Raw genomic sequence first — 19,422 nt, forward strand, 5'->3', positions numbered from 1 at the left:
CAGCTGATTGCAAGTGTGGAGTTTGTTTGGGAGAAAAGTCTGAGTGGAGACCGAAGGTCAAGAGTTGCCTACTTTCCATAGCTGCTCGTGCTGTCCCACTCCCTCCTACTCCCTGGTCTATACTTTGTGACTCAAAATAATGAATCATGCAAGGCCACATCACTCTGAATGATGGGACTTAGGTATGCAGCTTAAAATCACTGTAGTTGTGTGTTAACAGTCTTTTTTTTCTTAATGTTTATTTAACTTTTAGAGAAAGAGAGCATGCACGTGTGTGGAAAGGGGCAGAGAGAGAAAGGGAGAGAGAAAATCAATCCCAAGCAGGCTTTGCACTGTCAACGCTGAGCCAGACACCAGGCCCAATCCCACAAACCTTGAGATCATGACCTGAGCTGAAATCAAGACTCAGACGCCCAACCAACTGAGCCCCCCAGGTGCCCAACATCTGTCTTTGACTATGGATTAACTGTTGTGCTCTCTAGAGAGACAACACTAGTCCAACTTTTAACATTTGGAGTAGTGTGACTGTATTTTCTAGGAGTTCAGACAATGAAAATGAGAATGACTATGAAACAACACAGCATGATACAGACATCACTGAAAACACAGACCAGATGACTGAGGCAGTTGAATGACAAATGTGAGGACACGTATAACTGGATTAGGAAAGTAAGCAGAACAGAGCACACTGTACACTGTGCAGAAAGGAATGTGAGCTTGCGCACGGTGCACAGATATGAAAGTACACATGGAGACTAAATCTCACAAGTTCAGTACTTCTAAATCTATCAAAAGTGGGGGCTTTTTGGTCTCCCCAAAAGACACCAATGCTCAGTGGAAACCAGCAGCCACTGAACTGGCTGGGGCACACCACACCAAGGAGCAGGCCTTATCACACAGTATCCTTCCCTTAAATGCTCTGTGAAGCGGAGCACCCTCACGTTTCCCGATTCAGATACTGCAGCTCAAATGTCCTGTGGGCTAACAAAAGGGGGAAATCCTGGAAACAGCTGTGTTGGCCCCTTAGGGTGCAAAACTGATTGTCAGGTCTTCCTGTAGTTATTCATGCTATAGTTAGTTTTCCTATAGTTAGTCCACTGCAGCATGGCAGCAACGACAAATGTGCCCTCTAGTTCCCAGGTACTTTGATTTGAAAAATGGGGTTTCAATCACTTTCTGAATTCCTATGATGACTATAATGCAATCACAGAAAATGAAGAAGACTGCTGATCTTTCATCCAAAGATAAAGTAGACTTTTCTTATTTATTTGCATATTTGGCAGGCAGTGCAAATGTAAATTTTGGCCCATCCCATTCAGTCTATGTTTCTTACCAAAGAAAATGAAAAGATCTTATTTGTCAGATGTCCTGGAGATCTTCTGTACAACACTGCTAAAACCGAGAGGTGATTTACCTACCTGTGATCTTGAGGAGTTCATAATGTGCATTTTGGTCACATTTCCATTTCCTCAAAACGTACAGAAGCATTAATGAGACTTTTTTAGTTGATTGCTTTTACTTCATTACGTAAAATCTGCTTTGACTCGCAGCTCAGCAAGCCCACATCGCACTAATTCCTGGTGTCGGTCCGATGTGATGATATCAAGCTTGGTATCCTCTTGGCAAAAGCACTGATCATGGAATAATTAGGATTTTCAGTTTCACCTCCACACAGAAGAAAAGAAGGGCAACCTCAAGACTGTAGGCAGTTTAGAGAATTCTTACTGTAAAAGGAAATAGAGAAAGTGAAGTTATTGTATTGTCAGAAAAAAATGTATTTCTTATTCAACATAGGTAATTTGCTTTTTAATCAGTACTATGGGGTTTACATTCTCCTTTTTAAAAGTCTTTCATTTAAAGGGGTGCCTGGGTGGCTTAGTCAGTTAAGTGTCCGAGTCTTGATTTTGGCTCACGCCATATCTCCTGGTTCGTGGGACTGAGCCCCGAACTCCACTCATATCGAGCCCTCCGTCAGCACAAGGTCCACTTGGGATTCTCTATCCTCCCCCCACTCATGCTCATGTGTACTCTCTCTCTCTCTCAAAATAAACATTTATTCATGCATCTTAAGAACATACATATTTGCCTGGGCCTGGTTCCACGGGGCTCATGCTCTGCTGGGTACAGATGCCTCCGGGTTGTTCTGGTTCTTCATTATCTGGTCTGCATTTCCCCCTTTTCCTCACCAGCACCTTGCACTGCCCCTCCACAGTCCTGGTGTTATCCTCAGTGACTTCTCCTGGGTAGCACGAGATTTGCCTTGGACTAGACTCTGCCCACGCTCTGCAACAAGAACAGCTCCATTGACCATCTAGGTGTCTGCCTTGGGAGCCTCAGGAGGGCAGGTCCCTTTGTTACACAGTCTTGTCCATGTCCTTGGCATTTTTGCCACTTCTTTACTTAATATTTTTCAAAGTGACACTCTTTCCTTCTGTTCAGCTGACCTGACACACCATGAATCCTATAATGTCTGGCCCATCAGAGAAGGAAGGATTCAAATTATCTGGGTCTGACCTTGTTTCACATCACCACCTCACTGGTAAATACTTACTAGGTTAGAAAAGAAATATTATTGTGACACTCCTCGGCTCCCTAGACTCTGAAATCTCTGTCATCAGGGGCTTCAAAATAGGCTCAAGAGCTTTCAAACCTCAATCTCAAGCATGTTAATATAAAACACAGTCAACCAGAATTGAGAAATGTCACTAGGACAGTGCTTCCCAGCCTTGCCTCCACATTAAAATAGATTTTCAAATCAGTATATACATTTTTTTAAGTAGGCTCCATGCCCAACTTGGAGCTTGAACTCACAACCCAGAGATCAAGAGTCACATGTTCTACTGACTGAGCCAGCCAGCTGCCCCTTGGTATATATTTTTTAATACCAAAGTCTGGGTCTCACCCTAAGACATTCTGATTTAATTGCTCTAGGGTGTGGCCTCAGACTTTTTAAAAGCAGCACACTTAATGGTAGAAGCCAGCTTGCCTTTTTTTTTTAAACATTTTTTCATTTTTGAGAGACAGAGAGAGACAGAGCACAAGCAGGGGAGGAGCAGAGAGGGAGACACACAGAATCTGAAGCAGGTTCCAGGCTCTGAGCTGTCAGCACAGAACCTGATGCAGGGCTTGAACTCGCTGACCGTGAGATCATGACCTAAGCTGAAATCAGACACTTAGTCAGATGAGTGAGCCACTCAGGAACTCCAACCTTTTTTTTTTTTTAAAGCTTTATGTACAACATGGGGCTTGAACTCACAACCCTGAGATCAAGTTCTACCAACTGAGCCAGCCAGGTGACCTGCCAACTTGCTTTCTTTCAGAATTATGAATTTCCTTAAAGAATCTCATTCTGTTTGTGCATATTATGACTGAAAGCTTTCCACAGCATAAACAATGTGCTTGCCCACTGAAGGGCAGTACTGACTAGAATATTTATTATCATTATTATTCTGATGACCTTTAGCAACAAAGTCAGTATATTCAATGGCAAGCACAAATTCTCAGTTCAACCACCAAAGGTGAGATGAAGACTGCTGAACACATGCTCTGCTTTCTGCTAACATACCCTACCTCCTCACCCCTGCACTCCTTTGGCTGCCATTTTATGCCTCCTCAGAATCCTGAGGGTCATCAGCTAACTCAACTACTTCAGCATCTGCACACATCCCCCTACACTGCCACCTGTCCCTCCCTCACACTGTTCTCAATACTCCCCCAGCCTTCATGCCCACCACTTCTAGGTGGCCTCCTTGGGTCCAAGGTAGCCACTCTTCGTGAACTGAGTCAAACATTTTGAAAGCATTCCTGTTATTGCGATACCTCCATTAATGGCAGTTTTGATAGGATGCAGTGATGGGTAGCAGCAGCGACGGGCAGCAAAGGTACTGGAGATGATGGTGGCTGCTCTTAGGGCAGCCATGAAAAGGCTAGGGCAATGGTGGCTATTGCAATGGGTGATGGCCATTGTAATGAATGGCCATAGGGTGGCCACCACTGAAGAGAACTGCACTGAGGCAGCTGCTCTTTGCTAGAGAGCTTTCTCTCTACCACAGTCCCCTCTGCCTCTGTATCTGAAAAACAGGAAGCAGCAGGGAATTTAAACTCCAGTCCCCTAAATGACCCTGAACTAAATGCTTGATGAGGGTTAGTGTATAAATACCTCCACCTCTTGAGTGGGAAGTGTATGTTCTCTCCTGTTTCCCAGAGTCTCCCAGAGAATTAAGCTGTTGCCCAGTGATAACTTGCTTGATAATGCAGCCTTGATGTGCTGCTTTCCCTTCCTGTTTCACTTCCCTCTACCCTCCCAGTGCTTTCTGGGGTTATCTACCAGTGCCTTGCCTCAAAGTCTATTTCTGGGGGAACCCAACATAAGATAGTGCATCATGAACCAAGGATTATGATTCAAGCACAGATGGCACATTAACAAAAGCTGACCCTATGCCAAGCCATAAAGTCTCAACATATTTCAAAAGATTGAAACCATTAAAATGTGTTCCCAACCCAACTGCAATTAGGCAAGATAACTAGAAAAATCCCCATATGCTTAGAAATTTAAAAATACAGTTTTCAACTTTTTTTTTTAATGTTTTATTTATTTTTGATACAGAGAGAGAGCATGAGAGGGGGAAGGGCAGAGAGAAGGAGACACAGAACTGAAGCAGGCTCCAGGCTCTGAGCTAGCTGTCAGCACAGAGCCTGACGTGGGGCTCGAACCCACGGACGTGAGATCTGACCTGAGCTGAAGCCGGAGACTCAACTGACTGAGCCACCCAGGCGCCCCCAGTTTTCAACTTCTAAATAAGCTGGAATCAATGAAAAATTCAAAACAGAAAGGCTTGCTTTGTGGGAAATTTAAGTACACACATTAGAAAAGAAAAAAGATGAGGCACCTGGTAGCTCCGTCAGGTTATGTTCTCACCGTTCATGAGTTTGAGCCCCACATGAGGCTCTGTGCTGACAGCTCAGAGTCTGGAGCCTGCTTCCGATTCTGTGTCTTTCTCTCTTTGCCCCTCCCCTGCTTGCATGCTCTCAAAAATAAATACACCTTAAAGAAAATAAAGGCTAAAAGTCAGCAAGCATTCATTTCAAAAAGGTAGAAAACAGGGTGCCTGGATGGCTCAGTCGGTTAAGTGCCTGACTCTTGATTTCAGCTCAGGTCATGATCTCATTGTTCATGAATTCGAGCCCTGCGTTGGTTTACAAAGTGTAGAGTCTGCCTGGGATTCACTCTCTCTTGTCTCCCCTACATTGCTTGTGTGTGTGTGTGTGTGTGTGTGTGTGTGTGTGTGTGTGCGCGCGCGCGCGCGCATGTGCATGCACCCTCTCAGAAAATAAACTTTAAAAAAAGGTAGAAAACAAAATTAAGTCTGAAAAGGTAATTATAAAGAAGATAATTAAATTAAAAACCAATATACAACACAAAGAACACTGACAAAGCCAAAAGTAAAATTTGTGATTAGTAAATTGGTAAACTAATCAAGATTGAATAAGTAGAAAACAAAGAGGGTACAAATAGCCAATGTGAGAAATGAGAAACAACTTTCACTACAGATTCTATAGACATTAAAAAGATTATATGAGGATGAATTTATGGCAATTTGAGAATTTAGATCATGTGAAAACTTCCTAAACACAATTCACCCCGGGAATAGAAACTATTAAAAGTTTTTATGGTAGTTTAAATGTGGGCAAAATTCCTTGCAACCAAATGCCATCAAGAGGTGGAGTGTCCCCACACCTTAACCTGGGCTGACCTTGTGACTTGCACTGACCAAAGAATGTGATAAAAACGGACTTTGATGGTTCCATTTTTGCTCTCTTGGACTCCTGATACCACCAGATAAGGAAGCTGGTCTAGCCTATTGGGAGAGAGGTCACTTGGAAAGGTTCTACCTGTTTTGTCTCGACCTGTTTTGTCTGTTCTTATCATAGTGTTTTTAGCTACACGGAGCAGAACCCCACTCAAGCTTACCCATGCAAAGTGGGGTTGGCTGAATACCAAGAAATCTGAGGACTCAATCCACAGCGCAAGGAAACTGGAGCTGCAAACAGAAAGCCACCAGGACCCAAGCAGTTCTTTTAGGGACCACGTAAACTGATCACAACCCTCTCTCTGTCTGGATTTTCTCTGGTTTGGGCCATCCGGCATCTGACAGCTCTTGCAACCCTGAAGGCAAGACTTCTACCTTAGCTCCCAAGCCAACTAACAACTTTCATCTTAACAATCAAATCCTGAGGAGGAGACACTGTAGCTCATTTTTCCAAGCCAGAGCACAAGCCTTAGGTTTCAAATAGCCAGTCCAGGCAGCACTGGCCAGTCACTTCTAATTTCTGGAAGCCTGGAGTCACCTATAGGGGGAGATGACATGTCTGGACCCAGGAATCTGGCTGCAGGCCCTAGGCACACCAACAAGGCACCTGGGGTTCTTTCTCCGACACACATGTCTATCTGGCCTCTGTCCTTTAGGACCTGTCCCTGCTGGGGAGCCTATAATCAACCAGCTGGGCCCACAGAACATGCACTCCTGAAGAGAAACGCTCAGGAGCTGCGGCAGCCACTGCTGGTCCCTGCCCACACCCACTCAGCATTCTTCTGGGAAGTGAATGCTTGATTCTCCACTACTCTCTGCTCAGGGCTCTTTTGATGCCAGGGCACGTACCACACGTGGGGCAGGCAGAGGTGCTAGATGGTCAATGCCCATGGAAACAGCCCCAGTGACAGATGGAAAGTTGATGATCTATAGCCCAACCTCCTTGATCCCTGGATTAAGCCCATTGCCCACTGTGGTGACTGGCCTGATAATGCACCTTTTATTGGCTGCCTTCCTGTCTCACCTCCCCCCACCTTCCAAATGCTTCTGGAATCATACATTCCAAATATACTATCTGCACTCCAGTTCTAAGGGTTGGACTCTGGAAGACACAAACCAGGGCAGCGACTCTAAGCCACATCCCACAATGCAGCTGTTTTCAATAATAAAGCCAGTATTTCTAGTCCCATTGCCTAGTGTGCAGGTCTATCACATAACTGGCTCAAAACTCAGGGGGAAAAGAACTGTGGTATTTATTGCCCTCTAAGCCTCAAGTAAACACTCAATAAAGACTTGGTAAATGCTAAAGTGGAAAGGAGAGAGCCTTTTCCCGTGTCTAAGCAGCAGGAGACAGGAAGTGGCAGAGTTAACATGGGAAGAGGATTCATCTTAATCCTGGGGAACAGGCCCTTCCTTGGCACACTAAGTGAAGCTGGGGACAGAGAAGCAGGGTTTCTGCCCAGGCAGCTCTCCAGGGTCCCCACTGGTGCTGAAGGCAGGAATCAAAGCCCAGTATACAGAGTCTTTATTTATTGTGAGTCCTGCTGTCCAGAGAAGCAAACCCACATCCAGGGTCATCATGTCTCCACCTGGCCACTCTTCAGGGGTGGAGACATCAAGTGGTCACTCACGTCTAGTTTTCCTGTGGCTCAAAGAGTCCTCAGGAGGCAGGAAGCGGCTGTGCCTATAGAAAAAAACACATCAACACCTACTAGCACCTACTTTGTGCCCGGCCCCAGGATCACCACTGGGGAGATTCTGTAGACACAGCAGAGGCTGCCCTTGACAAGTCTACAGTCTGGAGGGAGAGAGTATGTGCCTTGACAAGTCTACAGTCTGGAGGGAGAGGTGATGACCATGGCCATCTGACATGTACACGTCAGACACATTGAACTGTCACTGGGAGCAGGGAAGGCACCATTTATTGTATTTACTGAGCACCTGCTCTATAACATCATTACAGGGCAGTGAATGAAGCAGGCATATATCGCTAACTCAAGGAAGAGACCGACAACAAATGATCAAATAAAAATATGTCAACTGGATAAATCCTACAAAGAAAAGTAAATGAGGGTGTGTGTGGAGGGGCAGGTATAGGTAGCACTTCTGTCAGCTTCATGAACAATAGATGTCTTTACATCATGTTTTCTGAGATGAGACTGGCTGTATGTTTGCCACTTTATAGATTAGAGAATAGAGGAGGCTGGCATCTCGCTGCCCAATCAGGTGGGGAAAGCTGCACCTGGGATGCCACTACCCGGAAGGAGGAGGAGCAGGTGTGGTGCTAATTATTCTGAGTGCCCTGAGAGCTATGACAAGGCTGTAAAAGGGAGAGATGTGACCTAACTGCCACTTTTACAAGCTCCTCTGGCTGCCAGGGAAGAGTAGACTTGGGGGGCAGGGCAGGATGGCCACAGGAGAGACCAGGGAGAGGCTGGCTGCTTATCCAGGGAGGAAACAACTAGCTCTAAGATGGGAAAGTGAGGTCTTTACTGTTCACATGCCCGAAAAAACTGAAAAAAAGGGGCGCCTGGGTGGATCAGTCGGTTAAGTCTCCGGCTTCGGCTCAGGTCAGATCTCACGTTCGTGGGTTCGAGCCCCGCGTCAGGCTCTGTGCTGACAGCTAGCTCAGAGCCTGGAGCCTGCTTCTGGTTCTGTGTCTCCTTCTCTCTCTGCCTCTCCCCCTCTCATGCACTGTCTCTCTCTGTATCAAAAATAAATAAAACATTAAAAAAAATTTAAAAAAAAACTGAAAAAAAAACCCAACATATGACTAATATATGTCGGCATCTACAGAACTATATGATGAACATATAGACTAAAAAATTAATGTGAACAGTATGAAATCATTACTAAATATTTTCTAAGAACTAAAAGTTCTGATAAAGAAGATGTGGTTTATCCATACAATGGAATACTACTTGGCAATGAGAAAGAATGAAATCCTGCCATTTGCAGCAACGTGGATGGAACTGGAAGTTATTATGCTGAGTGAAATCAGTCAGAGAAGGACAGATATCCTATGTTTTCACTCATATGTGGATCTTGAGAAACTTAACAGAAGACCATGGGGGAGGGGAGGGGAAAAAATTACAAACAGAGGGAGGAAGGCAAACCACAAGAGGCTCTTAAATATAGAGAACAACTGAGGATGGATGGTGGGGTGGAGAGAGGGGAAAATGGGTGATGGGCATTGAGGAGGGCACTTGTTGCAATGGACACTGGGTGTTGTATGTAAGCTAATTTGACAATAAATTATATTCACACAAAAAAGGAATTAAAAGTCCTTCCTGCTAATGTTGGCTCGTAAGGACTGAACTTTTCATTTATTAGTCCCTTATTAAAACAAAACAAAACAAGGACTACAGGACCTGGCCGAAAGGCATCTCCTCCACTTTTAGCCAAGAACTCCTCTTAAACAGGCAATGGGAATGAAGCAGTTACAAGGCAGTAAAATATAAGTCATGAGAGGGGGAGCTCAGAGACCATGGCACCTGGGGATGGGGACAGGCCAGCATGGGAGATTTTCAGAGGGAGGTGATATCTAAGTTGGAGTAGCAAGCAGCCAGGTGGCCTAGAAGGGCAGTCCAGGCACAAGGAAACAGTTGGGTAACAGCCAGAAGCAGCACAGACAGGCATGCACTTGAGTTACGCACGTTCACTGGGGCTGGAACACAGAGCTGAGATGGAAGGCGGGGAGTAGTGCGGCTAGAGTCCACACCATGCCAGGACCCAGAGGCTGTGCCAGAATTGAGACCTGGCCTGGTGGAAATAAGGAGTCACCGAAGGGCTTTTTGTTTTGTTTTGTTGAGAGAGAGAGAGAGACAGACAGACAGACAGAGAGACAGCATGAGCAGGGGAGGGTCAAAGAGAAAGGGAGACACAGAATCCGAAGCAGGCTCCAGGCTCTGAGCTAGTTGTCAGCACAGAGCCCGATGCGGGGCTCGAACCCACGAACCGTGAGATCATGACCTGAGCCAAAGTGGGATGCTTAACTGACTGAGCCACCCAGAGGCCCTGGAAAGGTTTTTTAAGGGAAGCAGAACACAGTCAGATTTCCTCTGGGACCATCACAGAGAATGGATTGAAAGGGATAATACAGAGCCATGAGGCCCAAATGAGAGGACGTTAAGAGGTAGGTGGTATAAGATGTGACTTTTGTCTTAGGAGCTCACAGTCCATCCGGTTGGGGGGACGGGAGAGGCAGTAAACATCTAAACTAGTGTTTCTCAACTTTGTTTTTTTGAACATTTATTTATTTTTTTTTCAACTTTTTTTTTTAATGTTTTATTTATTTTTGATACAGAGAGATAGAGCATGAGAGGGGGAGGGGCAGAGAGAGAAATGGAGACACAGAACGGGAAGCAGGCTCCAGGCTCTGAGTTAGCTGTCAGCACAGAGCCTGACACGGGGCTTGAACCCACAAACGTGAGATCTGACCTGAGCCGAAGTCGGAGGCTTAACCGACTGAGCCACCCAGGCGCCCCGAACATTTATTTATTTTTGCGAGAGAGAGAGAGAGAGAGAGAGAGAGAGAGAGAGAGAGAGCGAGAGCGAGCTGGGAAGGGCAGAGAGAAGAATGATACAGAATATGAAGTAGGCTCTGGGCTCTGAGCTTCTGGCACAGAGCCTGATGCAGGGCTTAAACTCACAAACCACCAAGATCATGACCTGAGCTAAAGTTGGACACATAACCAACTGAACCACCCGGGTGCTCCTCAACTTTGTTTTTATTACTGCTCCCCATGAGATCTTTATAGACTTTTTAATTTATTTTTGGTTTATTTATTTTTGAGACAGAGACAGACAGGGGATGAGTGGGGGAGGGGCAGAGAGAGAAAGAGAGACACAGAATGAGAAACAGGCTCCAGGCTTTGAGCTGTCATCACAGAACCTAACACAGGGCTTGAACTCACGGACCACAAGATCATGACCTGAGCTGAAGTAGGACACTTAGCCGACTGAGTCAACCAGGTGCCCCACAGACATTTAAAAAAAATCACAGCCACCCACAAAATTTTAATACCATAGTTATACTGCATATCTATTTATGTAATGTATTCATTAAATAGAGTAAGACTTGTCTACCTCCTCCACACCCCCTCACCCAGTACAGCTGAGGGGCAGTGAGGAAAGGAACATAGAGCAGGTAAGGAAGGAGGTGGATGACGTCAGCCTGAGGATGAACACAGAGAACCCAGCAAGGACCTGGGATGTTCTCAGTGTGAACAGGAAGCTATGGAAGAGCTCTAAGCAAACATGTAACATGATTAGTTCTCAGTTCCTATATGCTCTCTCTGGCTACTGTATGGAGGCAAGTAAGAGGAGATTCAGGGAGACCCAGGAAAAGGCCAGAGCAGGGATCCTGGAGGTGAACAGGTCAGGGAAGTGGCTGGAATAAAGCAGGGGCTATGGGAAGAGGCAAGAAGTGATCATGTTCTGGATTCTGGATGCACAGGGCAGGTCTGGGGGGGCGGTAGGGTGAGGATGGAGATAACTCTCAGGTCTTTAGTCGGAGCAACTAGAACTGATAAGCCCCCCGCCTCACCTCCACAGTTGAGGGGGAGCGTGGTGGCTGTACCCGGTCAGCACACTGCAGGAAGCGGCGCACATGCTCTGCACAGTTGCCCACTGCTGCCTCATTCTGTCGAAGACACTCTTCAAAGGCCTCAAAAGGCTCAGCACACGCCTGGCGGATCTGCCGGATGATTGGGCTGTAGAGGTAGGGCATTTTAGGCCTTCAGACTTGAACTCCACTGCCCACCTCCCCTGCCCCACACCACAGGGTGTCTCATATTTGCCTACACTCACTGGGAGGATGTGCATTGAGCGATACTCATCTTAAGGTGGTGGCAGTCCCGCTGCCACGACTCAGGTTTGGCCGCCACACACTGGCCATATTGCTCCAGCTCCCGGCCACAGTAGCGAGCAGTGACCTCCAGGGCTGCCTGCCTGTAGAACATAATGGGCTGAGGATAATTCTAGGCAACAGACAAGAAAGGGAGTTCTGGTCTGGTGTAGAGGTGGAGGGGGGAACACTAGGGATCCTGGGCAGATCAGGGAGTCTGAAGGATCCTGGGACAGGGCCAGGGAAGTGGAGGGAGAGGTAAGGCATGGGCCCTGGGGAATGTGGAACAGGCTGGGAGGCTTCAGGGAAGATAGTGGAGATCTTTTTTTAGAAAGAAAAAAAGACCTAATTATTCAAAGGTAAGCCTTGGGATCCTGCAAGAAGGGTCTTCAGAGTCCAGGCATCCCTCATCAGGGCCTTAGGTAATATACTGAGTTCTAGGGGGAAAATCTGGGAACCCCAAAGGGATTTGGAGATGGTAAAAATAGGTTTATAAGTCCAAGTGGTGAAGTCTTGGGTCCTGCAGAAGGGTCTCCTGACCAGTTTTCGAGATTAGGCCTGAGAGCAGTGGTACTGGAGGTGAGACTTGAGGTCCTGAGGTTTAGGGATCCTGGGGTGGGTCTCAGAGTTCTAGGGGCATGATATGGAAGTCCTGGATGAGAATGGGGGTCTGGAATAGCTCTGGAGGGTCCTACAAGTAAGCTTTTGCGAACAAGATTAGAAATCCAGAGCGGAACCAGAGGTCTAAGAACAAGTCTGTGGGCACTACATGGGCGGTCTGGGGTACTGCACAGATCTACAGGTGCAAAATGATATGGTCAGGTGATCTAGGGGGACGAACCCGGAGCTCTAAAAACGGGTCTAAAAATCGTAGAAGTCCGGAGACAATTCTGAAGTCTGCAGGGTGAGGGGCCGGATCTGGGATCCCGCGGACAGGGACTGGGTGTTGAACAAGGGATTGAAAATCCTCAGTTACAACGAGAGAGAGGCGGGGCCTAAACCTTCAGAGGGCGGGGCCTCCATGGAACGTGTAATGGACGGCGCTGAACCCTAATGGTCGGTTCTCCGATAAACAAAGGCCACTCTTTCTTCCTGGAGTGCGGGCCTAGGTGCAGAGCACTGGGGAAGGAAAGGGGTGAGGCGCAGATCGGAGATAGGCGCTCCAGCTACTCACATCTCTAGACCCGTGCTGGTGCGGAATCAGTCAGGGAGGAGCGCCCCGCCTTTTCCGGTGCAGGGTGTCATGGCGGCGCCCAGCTCAGCTGTCCCTGCCTCGTTTCTTCCGGTCACAGACCCGGCAAGTTGCCTCATTCCCTTTAGAACCAACCTGTCATGGCGGCGCCCTGTGTCTTTTTCCGGTCCTGCCTGTATTGGCGGCCCTGAGCAGCCACTTCGGGTCCCCAGGCCGACTCGGTTGTTCTACGCCTTTCTACTTCCGGCTTGCGGGGGGGGGGGGGGCGACGCAGCACTGTACCGGAAGTAAGGCGTGGCCGCTACTGCGTGCGCTCCTAGCCACTCTCCAGGATCTGGTCGCGAGCGGCTGCCATCGTCTGCCCACGTGGCGCTGTTGGTGGCTACTTTGGGCACCGTGGTTGCGGGCTGTTGGACGCGAGGAGTCTGATGCATAGCGCCGCGGTGCCACCATCTGTTTTCCGCAAGCGCTCCCTGTCCCCTCGGGATTCTGGTTCGTGCACATGCACGGAGCCACAGGAAGGCGGTGGGGGGTTGGGGGGCGGGTCACCGCAAGAGTGGGAGCAGGCGGCCTGGACGTCCTATCTGCTGTGCCTGGGTTGCCCAGACCAGACTCCCTTCCCCACTCATTGTTAGAAGCCCTGGAGCCAGGCAGGACTTGAGTTTTAATACTGGTTCCACGTGATTATGGGCATGCGTAATTTTTTGTGATTTCTCCTGGCAGGGTATTGCTTCCATCTCCTGCTCTGTCCTCCAGTGTGAAGCCTTATGCTACGTTTTCCTTCCTGTGAGGTTGGGCAGCCGTATCCCTTGGGCAGAGTCTAAGTAAGCATCAGCCCAGCAGTCTAATATGTAGGGGGTCTTCCCAGACTCCACCGAAAATGAACATAAAATGCACTTCATCATAGAGTTTGAGGGACAAGAGCTGTTTGTGAGCAGGTAGCAACTACTTGGAGTATTGGTGTGCTCATCTGTAAAATGGGGATGATGATAGTGACATCCTTTACTTAGACCTTAGTGCATTTGAACAGTTTACGGCAGAGCTTGGGCCCTCAGGAGTTCAGGGTAAGTGAGAGCTGATATAGGAGGCTGTTACGGTTTTGCTACTCTGGTTGGCCCTCAGTGTAAGATTGTGCCACTGGCCCTCTGAACCTGCCTCAGATGAGGAGTAGGTTTGGAGCCATGGGCACTGAAGGAAAGCTTTTCACCCCAAACCCTCCTTCCCTCCTGCAAAAAATTCCAGGTTTATTTCTGGTAGAAGAAAAGGGCAAGGAAATTCCATCAGTGATAGAGAACATTTTGGCTTCATTTTTTAAAAAGTTTTTTTATGGTATATTTGAGAGAGAGACAGAGAATGAGCAGGGGAGGGGCAGAAAGAGAGGGAGACACAGAATCCGAAGCAGGCTCCAGGCTCTGAGCTGTCAGCACAGAGCCTGATGCAGGGCTCAAACCCATGGACTGTGAGGTTATGATCTGAGCCAGAGTTGGACACTTAACCGACTGAGCCACCCAGGTACCCCAACATTTTGGCTTCAAATGTGGACTGAAACCTCATTTTTCTTTCCTGGGAAAGTCTGGGTATTGTGCTTCCTCAAGGGAAGGGGTTCAAAGATCTGGGCTCATAAGTAGGGAAGATGAAGACCCCAGCAGGAGATACATTTGGGGAGTGTGACACCTATGCCCCCAAGCTTATGGGTTGTTTTTGGCCTGTAGCACAAGAGTGTAACTAACTTCCTCTCTAGAGATCAGATGTAAGGCCGACCTAAGTGACGATGGGGTTTGGCATGAAGCAGACCTGGGTTTGAATCAGAGATCTTGGACAGAATCTTTCTGCTCTCTGGGTTTCGATTTTCTCCAGAACAGCTGCTCCAGTATGCCCTTGTGAGCAGAAACTGAAAGGACATCTGCAGAGCATATGGTACGGAGCACTTTGTACTTTCCCTTTCTAGCCCTATCAGAATTTGTCATTATTGTAATTGTTTGCTTATTTCCTGCCTACTTTAAGACCCTGGAACCCCACAAGTGAAGGGGCTTTGTATCTATCTTATGGGCACGACTAGATTTCCCCCTGTCCACCCACCCTAGCATGGGGTTTGGCAGATTCGTGATGGAATGAATGAAACCATATGCTCACAGCATTGCATGAGGATAAAATGAGATCCAGAGATCCATTGACTTGAATGATACTTATTAAGTGCTGTTCTATGTGCCAGTAACTGTTTTAGCTGTTGGGGAAATAGCAGCAAGTAAAATACACAAAAATTTATACTGTTAAAAAAGGAATGGGGTGCCTGGGTGGCTCAGTCGGTTAAATGTCTGACTTTTGATTTCAGCTCATGAGTTCATGAGTTCGTGAGTTTGAGCCTCGTATCGGGCTCTACACTGACAGTGTAGAGCCTGCTTGGGATTCTCTCTCTCCCTCTCTCTCTGCCCCTCTCCTGCTCTCTCTCTCAAAATAAAAAAAGAAAGGGGGGGTATATGTGTGATGTTTTGATATACATAGGCATTGTGAAATGATTACTACAGTTAAGGTGATTAACATATCCATTAGCTCATGTAGTTACCATTTCTGAAGTGTGATGACAATATGAGATCTCATTTCTTTGCAAATTTCAGGTGAGGTCTCTAGAATTTACTCATCTTATAACTGAGTATATACCCTTTGACCAACATCTCCCCATTGCCCCCACACCCCAGGCCTGGCAATTACCATTTTGTTTCCATGATTTCAACTGTTTCAGATTCTACACATAAGTGAGATCATGTGGGGTTTGTCTTTCTGTGTATTTCACTGAGCATATAGTCCTCCATGTAGGGCATGTTAGATTTGCTGAGAGGCAGGGAGAGTGATGCGGGGGGGGGGGGGGGGGGGGGGGGGGGGGGGGGGGGGGGGGGGGGGGGGGGGGGGGGGGGGAGGTGCACTTGCAGAATGTGACTGGCTTGGAGGGAGTTGTCTGGTGCTTTGATCCCTGGCCAGACTGAGAGCCACCATTAAGGCAGCACAGAAACAACTTTGACCAGATGATCTATGAGCTGGTAACAAAGTGAGTCCTGCCCCTTGATCTCTTGAGGGGTCCACGTGGCAGGAAGGGATCGTGCCTGGGTGTGGCACTGATTTCCTAACGGAGTTAAGAGAAGAGCACTGTAACTAGGACAGGGTCTCCTGAGAGCTCCTTCTCTCCCCACATGTGCCTTCACTGCTACTTTCATCTTCTGGGTGTTTCTATTTTGCCTTTTCTAGAAGCTCTCCCTCTTGATCTTAAGTTTATAGGACATGATGCTTATAGGACGCAGATCCTGACAAGCCCAATACATGTGAAATCTCCAGGCTGAGGACCGCAGTGAGCAGTCACACGCTCTTCCAGCCACATTACATCTTTTCTCACTAGCTAGGTGACTAGTGACCGAGCGTTAGGACCATGCCTCCTCTGGAAATAGGGGCACAGGTAATTGTTAAGGAAACCACATATTCTGACTCCTGTGGTAGTGGTGGAGGCGGGTGGCTCCTGGCTGTTGGCTTAGTTCCTCCATATTTTTAAAAATAAATTTCAGGGTTTTTTTTAAAGGTTTATTTATTTTGAGAGAGAGAGCAGGGGAGGGGCAGAGAGAGGGAAAGAGAGAGTCCTAGGCAATCTCCTTACTGTCAGTGCAGACCCCGATGCAAACCATGAGATCATGGCCTGAGCAGAAATCAAGAGTCAGATGCTTAACTGACTGAGCCACCCAGGTGCCCCTTAAGCTCCTTAGTTTAAAAAAACAAAAAAAGACTGAAAGATAAATGAACACTTTCCTTGAAGCTTAACTTTCACTTTTTCACTACTGAAAAAGCCTTAGGATTCCTGGGAACTGCAGTGACTCCCATCCCTGCCTCTGGTTCTGGATTCCAGCCATTTGTCAATCTATGCAGGGGCCAGTGAGGCTTGGAAGAGGGCCCACTTGTTGGGTCCTGCCATGCTCCACACAGGCCTGTATAAGGGTGGTGGGTGGAGGAGGGTTGGGGAAGAAGTGAAAGCCATGGCTCTGTCCTAGAGAAACTGACCAGCACTAGCTTAACAACCTAAGTGACGATGGGGGTGCCGCAGGGGCCCGCCCTCATGGGGAGGTCTGCTGGGCTCTGTTCTGCCTCCTGGGGACTGGTCTTAGGCAAGGCCTTGACCGCACACTCAGGGCAATTCCTTTCCCCCTACATTGGGCCGCTGCCTAGTGCTGGGCCTGGGATCATGGGCATGGCTTGTGCCTTTCTCAGCCACTGCAGATTCATAGTGTTTGAGACATAGGAGATACAGATTCAGAAGCTGAAGCTGATGCGTGGGGCCCAGTGATGATCTCTTCTAGGTCCTCCAGAGCTGTGGGCCACAGGCTGAAAGGGAGGGTGCAGAAACGGGCCCTAGATTAGAGAATGTTGCCTTCGCTTCTTGGCTTTGCCTTTAGGAAGTGATATTTGAGGGGTGCCTGGGTGGCTCTCTGTTTAGCATCTGACTCTTGTTTTCAGCTCAGGTCATGATCCCAGGATCATGGGATAGAGTCCTCCATCGGGCTCTGTGCTGGGTGAGGAGCCTGTTTGGGATTCTCTCTCTCTCTCTCTCTCTCTCTCTCTCTCTCTCCTTCTCCTCCTCCTCCTCCCCCCCCAAATAAATAAATAAAAATTTTAAAAATGTATTTGATGTTTCTAGTAGGACACTACACCACTTGGGAAGGAAAAGGAAGCATGGAAAGGGCTAATTAAATGGTTTGGTTCCCTTACAGCCAGTCTGGGCCTCCTCACCTAGCTCTGTCCACATGGAGGCACCCTGGGAAACTGCACACTTAGGACCCATGCTATCTAACCTGAGCTCCACAGGGAGCCGAGTCTCAGTGGGATTAGGCTCCCGAGGTTGCTGTGACAAACTACCACAGACTGGGTGGATTAAAGCAACAAAAATGCATTTTCACAGTTCAGGAAGCCAGAAGTCCAAAATCAAGGTGCTGGCTGGCCATTCATTGATTTCCTCCTGGAGGCTCTGAACGATCTGTTTCGTGCCTGGCTCCCAGCTTCTGGTGGGTGCAGGGAGTCCTCCGAGTTCCTTGGCCAGTGGATGCATTTTTCCCATCTCTGCCTCCACTCACATCACCTCTGTGTGTCTCTGTCCTCTCTTCTCAGGACACCAGGGCCAAAACCCCAGGGGGCACTTTTAGCCTACAGCCCTTTGCCACAGGCTGCATTCTGTATCATTGTCACACTTGCAGTTCAAAAGACTTACTGGAACTAACTGGTCGAGGGGGAGCGCAGTGTAGACAGCCTGTGGGAGTGTGGTGTGAGGCACTCCTGCCTGTACCAACTCTGTCGTTAGTCCCCATGTCCTGCACCACCTCATCCACATCACAGGGCTGCGCTGGGGTGTCCAGTGGATCCCACACGGGTATGGCCCTCACTGACCCTGTCCTCACTGTAGCGTTTTCCGAACAGGAACACTTCGTACCATCAAAAGATGTACTACACATACGTGAAACCAGTATTTATAAATAGATCTTGTAGTACTTGTTACAACCACTTGGGTGCTTGGGATGTCCATTAAATAAAACTAAAGTTACTTTCAAAGACCACAGTGGGGCAATTCCTTTTCGTTATATCAACATTCTTGACATAGACAATTTATTTCCTCTTGTGTATAGCTCTGTTCTTTCATTAAAAATACTCACTTTGGGGGACACCTGGGTGGCTCAGTTGGCTAAGTGTCTGACTCAGCTCAGATCATGCTCTCACAGTTTGTGGGTTTAAGCCCCACATCGGCTGTGCTGACCATGCGGAGCCTGCTTGAGATTCTCTTTCACTCTCTTTCTGCCCCTCCCCAGTTCATGCTTTCCCTCTCTCAAAAAAACTTTTTAACTAATAAACTTGGAAAAAAAAGACCTTTGTTTTATTATAACAACATTCCATTCATGTGTGTCTCTTGTCTATCCCTGTATCCTTTCACTGCATATAATGATTTGTGTTATACCAATACAACATTCTAAGAGATACAGAATATATTACCCAATCCTCTGGGGGGGAAAAAAATGAATCCTGATTGAACCTCACATCTACAAAAACTCAAAATGGATAAATGGATCATAGATTTAAATGTAAAGCATAAAACTGTAAAATGTTTAGAAGGTAACATAGGAGAACAACTTTTGGGGTTGAAGAGTTCTTAAGACAGGACACCAAAAAGCATGATCCACAAGAACCCAAAAGCGAATGATAAACTGTGTTCCATACCATGGAGTACTGAGTGGCAGTAAGAAGGAATAAACTACTGACAGACACATGCAACAACGTAAGTGGATCTCAGGGGGATTGCATGGAGTGTTAAAGGCCAATTGCAAAAGATCACATACCGTGATTCCATTTATACAATGTTTTTTAAATAATATTCTTGAAATAATAAAATTATAGATATGGAGACCAGCTTAGTGGTTGCCAGGGGTTAAAGATGGGGGGCGGAGGTGGGTACAGCTATAAAGTAGCATGAAAGAGTCTTGTGGTGACAAAATAGTTGTGTGTCTTGATTATGTTGGTGGTTACACCAATCTACACATGAATAAAACTGAACA

At 47.3% G+C, this 19,422-nt stretch overlaps 1 protein-coding gene and 1 long non-coding RNA gene across 4 annotated transcripts; both read right to left on the minus strand.

Moving 5' to 3' along the window:
- Positions 1-1,232: 1,232 nt before the first annotated feature.
- LOC115289092 lies at positions 1,233-2,438 on the minus strand. Its single transcript, XR_003907372.1, has 2 exons — positions 2,079-2,438; positions 1,233-1,724 (listed from the first exon to the last, which is right to left on the minus strand). It is a non-coding gene; the product is annotated as an uncharacterized LOC115289092 (long non-coding RNA).
- Positions 2,439-7,318: 4,880 nt separating this feature from the next.
- CHCHD5 (coiled-coil-helix-coiled-coil-helix domain containing 5) lies at positions 7,319-13,091 on the minus strand. 3 transcript variants are annotated; one of them, XM_029936303.1, is made up of 4 exons: positions 12,833-13,091; positions 11,622-11,762; positions 11,359-11,524; positions 7,319-7,494 (listed from the first exon to the last, which is right to left on the minus strand). In XM_029936303.1, coding segments are annotated over exons 1-4 (333 nt in total). In that variant the 5' UTR covers positions 12,835-13,091; the 3' UTR covers positions 7,319-7,470. The 3 variants fall into 3 exon arrangements, with proteins under 3 accessions (XP_029792163.1, XP_029792164.1, XP_029792162.1); XM_029936304.1 differs by having other exon boundaries at positions 12,986-13,072; XM_029936302.1 differs by lacking the exon at positions 12,833-13,091 and having other exon boundaries at positions 11,622-11,773.
- Positions 13,092-19,422: the final 6,331 nt, after the last annotated feature.

Source organism: Suricata suricatta, chromosome 4 (genome assembly GCF_006229205.1).
Source record: "Suricata suricatta isolate VVHF042 chromosome 4, meerkat_22Aug2017_6uvM2_HiC, whole genome shotgun sequence".
NCBI classification, from domain to species: domain Eukaryota; kingdom Metazoa; phylum Chordata; class Mammalia; order Carnivora; family Herpestidae; genus Suricata; species Suricata suricatta.

Excerpts from the sequence above, each read along its gene's own strand:
- CHCHD5 (XM_029936302.1), bottom strand. The coding sequence starts at position 11,773 with ATGTTCTACAGGCAGGCAGCCCTGGAGGTCACTGCTCGCTACTGTGGC. Across the intron at positions 11,525-11,621 it reads GCTCAATGCACATCCTCCCA|CCCAATCATCCGGCAGATCC; the intron begins GTGAGTGTAGGC and ends CTACCTCTACAG. Across the intron at positions 7,495-11,358 it reads GCTCCCCCTCAACTGTGGAG|GCACAGCCGCTTCCTGCCTC; the intron begins GTGAGGCGGGGG and ends TTTTTTCTATAG.